This window comes from Rosa chinensis, chromosome 5 (genome assembly GCF_002994745.2).
Source record: "Rosa chinensis cultivar Old Blush chromosome 5, RchiOBHm-V2, whole genome shotgun sequence".
NCBI lineage: Eukaryota > Viridiplantae > Streptophyta > Magnoliopsida > Rosales > Rosaceae > Rosa > Rosa chinensis.
This window is the reverse complement of record NC_037092.1, coordinates 27,054,188-27,063,700: the sequence shown is the minus strand read 5'-3', so window position 1 is coordinate 27,063,700 and position 9,513 is coordinate 27,054,188. Positions and strand designations below refer to the sequence as shown.

General features: G+C 39.7%; 1 protein-coding gene across 2 annotated transcripts; it reads left to right on the top strand.

The window, feature by feature from the left end:
- The first annotated feature begins 3,343 nt into the window (after positions 1 to 3,343).
- On the top strand, positions 3,344 to 8,567 carry LOC112166616 (dynamin-related protein 5A). Of its 2 annotated transcripts, none has more exons than XM_040505544.1 (8): positions 3,344 to 3,864; positions 4,388 to 4,579; positions 4,659 to 4,865; positions 5,004 to 5,444; positions 5,791 to 6,018; positions 6,108 to 6,303; positions 6,621 to 7,287; positions 8,061 to 8,567. In XM_040505544.1, exons 1-8 carry the CDS (start codon positions 3,499 to 3,501, stop codon positions 8,245 to 8,247), a joined length of 2,484 nt encoding a protein of 827 aa, XP_040361478.1. In that variant the 5' UTR covers positions 3,344 to 3,498; the 3' UTR covers positions 8,248 to 8,567. The 2 variants fall into 2 exon arrangements, with proteins under 2 accessions (XP_040361478.1, XP_024159261.1); XM_024303493.2 differs by having other exon boundaries at positions 3,345 to 3,864; positions 5,016 to 5,444; positions 8,061 to 8,565.
- The last annotated feature ends 946 nt before the right edge of the window (positions 8,568 to 9,513 follow it).

Genomic DNA, 9,513 nt, shown 5'->3' with positions numbered 1-9,513 from the left:
AGGATTCCGGTCACCGGATTCCTTGGCCGGCCATTGGTCACTGGAGTCCGGCAAGGTCTCTGATGAATTCTCTCTCTAAGTGACAAAAAAAGAGAGGGCAAAATTGTCCCAAAAATAAATAAAAAAGAATAAAAAAAATACTTAATTGGGTATTAGCCTATTAGGAAAATAATCTCTTAGAGTGTTTGGGTAAGCGGGCAATTTTTAAGCTAAAATTGGGTAAATGATCATTTCCCCTTATTTTAATTCATCCCTTTCTTTTCAAACATTGATTAACTTATTTTGATGGTTGTTTGAGATCTGTTCTGGGGAAGGTGGTGGTCAGGATTTGTGTAGTTGCTTGCTGAAAGGACGAGGATGATGGTGCGACGACAGCGATCCGACGAAGATGGTGGTGCAACACAAGCCTTGGTACGTTGGGGGTGGCCCTGCAAAAGTTGGGCCAGGCTCGGCTATTAGGTCCCGATCTCTTTCCACCGTTGGTGGATGCTTGGGTTGGGCCCATTTCTTTGGCCCTGCCTGGTTTCAGTTTTCTATTGTCTTTATTACTTTTATTGTTTTTATTTACTTTATTTATTTATTTTTCAATCGGTTGCAACCTCCTAGTGGCATAACGACACATAGTGTCATCGGATTTATTCTTCAATGGTAACATAGTTGAAAAGACGTTTTAGCTTTCTTTTATTATACTGTATGGGCCCTTTATGCTGGGAAGCATTCACTCTCTAATGGCAGAAAATCAACAATTAAGGTGTTAAACGTTATTTGGCGGCAGGCTCGACTTGACAAACTGATCAATGGGAAAACTCATTCAGTCGTTTTGACTTGACTATGTCAAATTGGAATATGGTATTCTAATTTTTTTTTCCTTTGCTTTGTACTCTGTAACTTTTATGGGTTTAATTATGAGCGAACATACGTATGTAAGTGTAATGTTATGTGTGTGAGGCTTATTTTTACGAGCCGCTATGTGATATGTCTCTTTGTAATGTTACGATTGATAAATAAAGTTATCGTTTCTACTAAAAAAAAGTAACAAATTTGACAATAAGGTAGTGAATTAGCTAAAATAAAATTTAGAGTAGCAAATTGGTTAATTTTGAAAACTCACAGTAGCAAATCGGCAATTATATCTTCTTTTTAAAGCTTCAACCTCATCAACGATACTATTTGTCATCCCCAATCATCAACCCAAGAGTAAACCCTAAATTCCCATTTCTTGTATCTCCAATACGAAAATTGTAGTTTAAACTTTGCTCTGTATTCAGTATTCACATTCAAGTCCAACTTTGAAGTAGCTATTACCTTCAACCTCATCAACGATACTATTTTTCTATAATCGGTTGCTTAAAATTAGAAAAATTGATCAACCTCAACGTCCCAAAGGGAATTGAAACTGACCTGCATTGAAACGAGTTTGTTGGTTTTGTCCATCTCATTTTGAGTAAGGTTCTAAATTCTACTAACCAATAAGGCAGTTTGATGGTCGATTTTAGCCAAAAAAACCGAACACCTTTGTCCATTCCACCATGTTAATATGTAGATAATTAGAATGATCAGTGAACTCTCTCCTCAACCCTAATCCTCAACCCTAATCGCCATATGCTAGACCTTCAATGACGTCATCTTTCATCGAGAATCTCTGTAGCTACCATCATCATTTCGTTGTTGCCTTTAATGCCTTGTGTGTGTGACCAATGATTCTTATCGGCGATAGAACTTGTATGATTGTACCATTAAGGTTAGAGATGGAGTTGGGCATTTTTCTTGGTTTGCGTTGTCATCCCAATTTGGGTCTCCAATGGACTACTGTGCACTTTCGAATATGATCCAAAGTGTCAATGTTAATGGTAGCAAGATTTTTGCTATAAAATTTTTGTGTGTTAGTCTTGATGTGTGTGCTGTTTTTTTTTTTTTTCGAGGTAAAGAGTTCATAAATTAATATGACCCTTGATTATAGTCAAAGAATAGTACAAGATAGACTACTCTAAATAGACAATATATGCTAACAAAATCAACTCACCTTGTAGGCAAACTATTCTATCTAACCCTATTACGCCAAGCACGCCATTGTGGTACGAGAGAGCAAGATACTTCTACAAAGGCTTCTAGAGAAACTTCTACTAGCATAGACAAAGATCTAAATAAAGCACCTAGACTAAAAACCCAATGGCCCAAAACCTGAGACCAAGCTCAAAAGCCAAGTCCCAAGCCCAGGCCCCGGCGAAACCCGAGCTAGCAGGGGGATGAAATCCCTGCACCTCCTACCAAGCAATTGCCGCCGCCGCCAAGCTTTCTCACGGTCGGCCTTTCCACCACTTCATCAGGCCAAAATCCTTCAAGTACTGCTGCCTCTCCTCTGAACTTGTTGGCCGGAAGAAACAACCCGCACTAGTTAATCACTACCAGAACCAATGCAGAAAGACTTAATCAAATCACTAACACCACCTTCCCACAAGTCAGTCGTCTCTCAACCCGGTTCTAAAATCCCCAGAACCCACTAAATCTTCACAACCTGAGAGCGACCCGGATCACCAACATTGAGGGGCAGTTGCTGCACCGCAACCTGCACCTTACGTACTTCACAAACACTGAAACACCATGATCGCACAAATATTCCACCTCCAAGAACCTTCTCACCCAGCCGAGGCCGGTGTTGGACGCAATCGGTCACGACCTCCGCTGTGCACGAAACCCTAAGAGGTAGGGTTCCTCTCTATTGAGTTCATGGTTTTTTTTTTCACAAAATTATCAATTGGTGATGGTTCTTGATGTGTGTGCTGTTCTAGCAATGATAAACAATAAAATCATATGATTCTTAAAACAAAAAAGACTCATTGTATTAATGGGTATGAAATGAACTTGTAATATTACAAGTCAGAGTGATACTCCTACCATCTTAAGGGAATATTAATAATAATATATAGTTCAGGCACCAAGTGTAGTGCGATCCGGGTTAATGTGATTAGTCACAGAGTAACCACTTATTTCTGATAATTTCACTTAAAATAAGATTTCCCCCTTAATGGGTATGAAATGAACTTGTAATATTACAAGTCAGAGTGATACTCCTACCATCTTAAGGGAATATTAATAATAATATATAGTTCAGGCACCAAGTGTAGTGCGATCCGGGTTAATGTGATTAGTCACAGAGTAACCACTTATTTCTGATAATTTCACTTAAAATAAGGATTCCCCCCCCCCCTATATATTCATTTTTATCCAAAATATATTATTGACCTAGACCACCATACGACCATCAAATAAATAAGATGGGTACGTATTTCAAGTGGCCCGTAACATTGAACTCAAAGTCTCAAAACCCACTAAGGCCACTAACCCAAACCCAGCCGCGACCCGACCGACCCAACCAGCAACATCATCCCTAACGCATCATATCTCAAAATTCAAATTCAAAACCCCGACGCTCCTTCCCTTCCCGCTCTCTCTCTCCTCTCTCTTCTCTCTGTCTCTCTCTCTCTCTCCCTCCCTCCGATGGCCACCATTCCCACCACAAACGCCTTCCTCGCCACACCAACCAAAACCCCATCGGACAAATCATCCCACTCCCGGAAACACCCCCACCCAAACGACATGTCGTCGTTCGCCTCCCTCTCCAACTCCAAGTCCCGGTTCGAGGCCTACAACCGCCTCCAAGCAGCCACGGTGGCCTTCGGCGAGAAGCTCCCGATCCCCGAGATCGTTGCCCTAGGCGGCCAATCCGACGGCAAGAGCTCCCTCCTCGAAGCTCTCTTAGGGTTTCGATTCAATGTCCGCGAGGTCGAGATGGGCACTCGCAGACCTCTCATTCTCCAGATGATCCACGACCCCACAGCTCTCGAGCCCCGGTGCCGATTCCAGGTCATTTCTCCTGTGCAATTTCATGGTTTTGCCCTAACATTTTTGTGGTCTTAGGAGTTAGGATGCTGGTCTAGGGTTTTTAAGTGGATTGTGTTGAAATCGCAGAGAATTGATGGGGACAACTTGAATTTTAAGGCCTTGTGATTTTCGGAAATGAGGAATACGAAACTAGTTATGGCTAAGAAGAAGAAATTTGCTGAAGAATGGCTGAAGGATTGGATTTTAGGTTGTTAATGTAAGAAGATTAGAATGTTAGGCAGGCTTGTTTGAGAATTGTGTTCAATTTGCCCTTTTTGTTTGTATCCGTGGTAAAGTAAGACCTAAAAGAGAAAAGGGAAACTTGTTCTTGCACTGCACATCACTTCACATTTGACATTTTAGGGGTGTCTGGCTGTGGTGGTGACTTTTTTTTTTGTTGTATTTGTGTATTATCTCGGTTTTCCTTCACTAGAGTGTCTCTTACTTCTGCTGTAGATGATGGTTTAATCTAGAAACTTACTTATTGTTAGTGTTTTGAAAACAGGAGGAGGATTCTGAAGAATATGGAAGTCCGATCGTGTTGCCATCTGCAATTGCGGATGTTATAAAGTCCAGAACAGATGGGCTTTTGAAGAAGACGAAAACTGCAGTTTCTTCCAAGCCAATTGTGATGAGAGCAGAATATGCTCATTGTCCAAATCTAACAATTATTGATACTCCAGGCTTTGTTCTTAAGGTGAGTTTTAATTTGAGATGCTGCAACTTAAACGTGAGATATTTAGATTTGGGTTGAGGGTGTGAAATATTGTTGGCAGGCGAAGAAAGGAGAACCTGAAAGGACACCTGAAGAAATTCTTTCCATGGTGAAGTCATTGGCTAGTCCTCCCCATCGCATTCTCCTCTTCCTTCAACAAAGTAGTGTGGAGTGGTGCTCATCCTTGTGGTTGGATTCCATTCGTGAAATTGATCCAACATTTAAAAGGACTATAATTGTTGTCTCGAAATTTGATAATCGTCTAAAGGTATGACAGTTAAGCATATCTACAATATGGTACATAATGTTGGTGAAAATTGGAAAGATCGAATAGTTCACTGATTAAACTTATTTCAGTTGCCTCGTATACTTTGTATTGTTTGAAACATTGATTTTGATTGTAAAGTATTATATGCAGGAATTTTCTGATCGGTGGGAAGTGGACCGCTATCTGAGTGCAAGTGGTTACCTTGGAGATAACACTCACCCATATTTTGTTGCCTTGCCAAAGGATAGGAATACCATTTCAAATGACGAGTTCCGCAAGCAAATATCTCAGGTAGACTCAGAAGTTCTACGACATCTGCGTGAAGGTGTGAAGGGAGGATTTGATGAAGAAAAGTTTAGGCCTTACATTGGTTTTGGCTCTTTGAGAGAATATCTGGAGTCTGAACTACAAAAAAGGTATAAAGAAGCTGCCCCAGCTACTCTTGCTTTGCTTGAAGAGCGCTGCAGTCAAGTCACCACCGAACTAGCCACGATGGATTCAAAAATACAGGCCACCTCTGATGTTTCTCAGCTTAGAAGATCTGCAATGTTGTACACAGCTTCTATAAGCAATCATGTGGTGGGTAATCTTAGTTAAAACTTCTAAGATTTAGCACAAAATCTTAAATTGATTCTTTTACCTGTTTGTTACTTTATTATTTTTTTTTTTTTACCTACAAATAAGTTTTCATATTGTTTTGGATAATCCATAATACGTATATGTCAGGGAATTTTATCAAATCTTTCAGTTCAGTTCTATTGACAAGTATCTTCCTTGGCAGTCATTATCTTTGAATTATATTCTAAATTAATCTAATCTCTTTTAAACTTCTGATTAATTCTAATCTTTATAGGTATAATCTTGTCGAAGTTCCCTGTTATTGATAAATGTTTATTTTGGTTTGTATTATTGATAAATGTTGTAGGGGGCTTTGATTGATGGAGCAGCAGATCCTGCCCCCGAGCAATGGGGAAAAACAACTTTTGATGAGCGGTCAGAAAGTGGTATTGGGGGTTGGCCTGGTGTTACAGCAGATATAAGGCCTCCCAATGCTACTCTTCGACTGTATGGAGGAGCTGCATTTGAAAGGGTGATGCATGAATTCCACTGTGCTGCATATTCAATTGAATGCCCTCCAGTGTCGAGGGAGAAGGTATGCTTTTGCTGCTAAAGCAATTTAGCCTGGAAGTTTTGATTTTGATTATATGTAGACAGGTTAGTTATAAAGTCTTCTTCTAACAGGTAGCAAATATACTACTTGCCCATGCTAGCAGAGGTGGGGGTAGAGGAGTGACAGAGGCAGCTGCAGAGATTGCACGTGCTGCTGCCCGATCATGGCTTGCTCCTCTTCTTGACACTGCATGTGATCGGCTTTCTTTTGTTTTGGGAAATCTCTTTGAGCTTGCTCTAGAACGGACTCGCTACCGTGATTCAGAAAGTAAGTAGTTATATGTGCTATTAAACTTTTTCTTCCCTTTTTTCCTTTTAATTATTAGTCTTCTTCTGTTTATCAGTGACCCCAAAGAGTTGTGAACAAGTTGGTACAGTTTGTTTTGTTTTTTTGAACTCTTTTCCTTCTCAGCTTAGGGAAGTAAATAGGTAATTTGGAATCTGAAATACACATAAAGGGGATGGTATGCTGTGGAACTAGTTAAGAGTGTGGATTCAATGTGCACTGTAATTTGAGCTTCCTGCATATTCATCAATTATGTATTTCTGATATCAAAACTGTGGCCTTTTTGTTCACTGTGTTAGATGGGAGGAAATCAGGGAATATGGATGGGTATGTTGGTTTTCATGCTGCTCTAAGGCAGGCTTACAATCGCTTTGTAAAAGATCTATCTAAACAGTGCAAGCAACTAGTCCGCCACCACCTGGACTCGGTTACAAGTCCATACTCATTGGTTGGTTATGAGAATGATTTCCAAGGAGGCTATGGCTCCAGTGCAACCTCTTTTGTCAGATCTAACCAATCCTCAGTCAATTCATTTTTACTTGAGTTGTCTGACGTCACAATGATAGATCAGGAGAATATCCCTCCAGAAAAGAATGCACAGCAAACAACTCCAGGAAAAGGTTCAGAGGCCAGAGATTCTCTTCGAGAATGCCAAATGACTGTGCCTGAGACCCCATCACCTGATCAGCCCTGTGATGGTGCTGCAAAGAAGGATCTTGGTAATGGCATTGATATTGGACCCAGAAAGCGTGTATCAAGAATGGCAGGCAATAACAAATATTTTGACAATGTAAGAGCACAAAATGGGGGTGCTCTTCTCTTTGGAAATGGTGATGATGCTTTAAGATCAGGCTCGCCTTATTCAGAAATCTGTTCATCTGCTGCACAGCATTTTGCACGCATACGCGAAGTTCTTGTTGAGAGAAATGTAGCCTCAGCTCTGAATTCTGGGTTCCTAACCCCTTGGTGAGTTGCATTTTGATACAGACCTTTAAGCCCACCTTTTCAGCTTCCCCCCAGTCTTTACTTTCCCTATGTCATAATAAGCAACATATTGAGGTTATAGCATGATTTGTTGTTTGCTTTTGCTACATTTATTTTAGTATGAGACCCAGTTAAAATTAAGATTACCAGTAGAGTGAAGTGTTTTGACTTTTGTCTTACTTGATTTCCTTTTTTTCTCTTTCTTAGAATTTGAAATATTCTTAATTCCACTTGCTGATCTTGAAATTTCCCATTTCATTTAGTTATAGTTTACTTTTGCAAGTCAGAAATTGTGGTTTTTGTTGTCTTTGTTTTAATGTTTTTCATAAAAGTGGTTTCCCATAAAAGTGAGAGAAAAAAATCCACTGGTTGAATACTCCAGCATTTCCAGATTCGCTTTGTTTTAATGTTTTTCCTTTTTGTACGAAACTACTAGCATTCTTTTGTTATAGACTTATAGTTTGTCTGCCTTGATATGGCTAGGTACTTTAAATTGCTGCAGAGGCCCTTTGTATATACTAGAGACTAGAGAGTAGAGATCAGAGAATTACCCTTGACCTTTCTTATAATCAATTTCACTTATATTTAGGCTTTTAGCTTAGAATTAGGGTCTTACAGAGTGCACTAAGTAGCCTAGCTCCCAGATCCCTTGTGCCAAATCAAATCAATACCTGCTTTTTCATTGGAATATATTCTTTACTAGTATTAGTTTAAAAGGGTTATAATGAGTTGTTACTTCTGTCTTATCCTTTCAGTCGGGATCGGCTTGTTCTGGCACTTGGTTTGGATTTGTTTGCTGTGAATGATGACAAATTCATGGACATGTTTATTGTCCCTGGTGCCATTGATCTACTACAAAACGAGCGGCAGTCACTCCAGAAGCGTCAAAAGACACTCCAGTCTTGCTTGACTGAGTTTAAAACTCTTGCTCGAGCACTTTGATGGTGGAAACAAAGTTTTGGAAAGGTTATCCCCGAGTGTATCGCATCTAGTGATCATTTGAAGTTTTCGCTCAGCTGCCTGGCAGAATCTGTTGTTAATTTCTCGCTACTGTATGAATGATTGAGTTCTCTGTAAGGCCATGTTGTTGTGGTTACTGTAAGGCCATGTTGTTCACGTAGGTTATAGCTGGAGAATATTACCATAGATTCGTGTCTGTATATAAGCAAAGCATTTTGTTGAGTATTCAATGACTACTATTCATTCAGCATTTAACTTAGCAGTGCAGCCTCATAAAAGCATATCCTAGATTTGCTCTGTAAAGTGTAAACGACTATAGTTGTGGTCCTTGTGAATAGTTGATACCGTGATCCCATTTAATGATAAAAGTTTGCAGCAACATCGACAATAGGTAAAGAATTATGAGAAAGTCCGTCTCCTAGTAAAGTCGGGACAAAGGAAAACCCAAAATGATATCACATAAGAGTTATGTGGGCTGGGCTGCAAAATGAATGGGTTGGATAAATCCGTTTTCGAAGATGCAAGAACTAGTTGTGTTCCTTTCTTAGTTGTTATTCTCTAAATCACACTAGAAGAAAACCATTATGCAGCTCAAAGTTGGACTTTATAACTTCCATAATACCAATAACTTCTTCATAATACTTGTTAGAGCCCTCGTCTTTACATAGGTCTTTAGCATCTCCACCACAGACGATACTCCAACATACCAAGTAAACACTAAATTAATGGGATTGATGAGACTGATAATACTTTCATATACTCAAACGCGCTACGATTTGTTTTTTGAGTGACTGTAATATAGGCGATTCTCGGAAAGTAAATACATATCGTAATTTTGGAGCTTTTACAACTTAACATAGCTCAAATTCAACTTCGTACTTGTTGGAACTGCTGTTATAAGATGGTTTGAATGTGGGGGATGACTCCAACTGAGCAGTAGTTGGGTGTTTTTCATTTTTCTAAACAAAAAACAATAATAATTGCACAATTTGACCCTAAGTCTGAAAAGTAAAGGGGAAGACAGCTACAATAATATGCGGTGGACTGACTGAAAATGGCAACTATTCATGAACCTGTGACATAGGAAGATGATATAACTGGTCCCCGCCTCCAACCCTGCATGTTCCATCCCCAAGCGTCCCTTATCTCAGGGGACCTAGTCCGACATTATAAACTCTACTTTATTACAATAATCAATGGGGTTTAGTTGTAATCCCTCCAATCACTGATCACTACTGCCCACCGTTC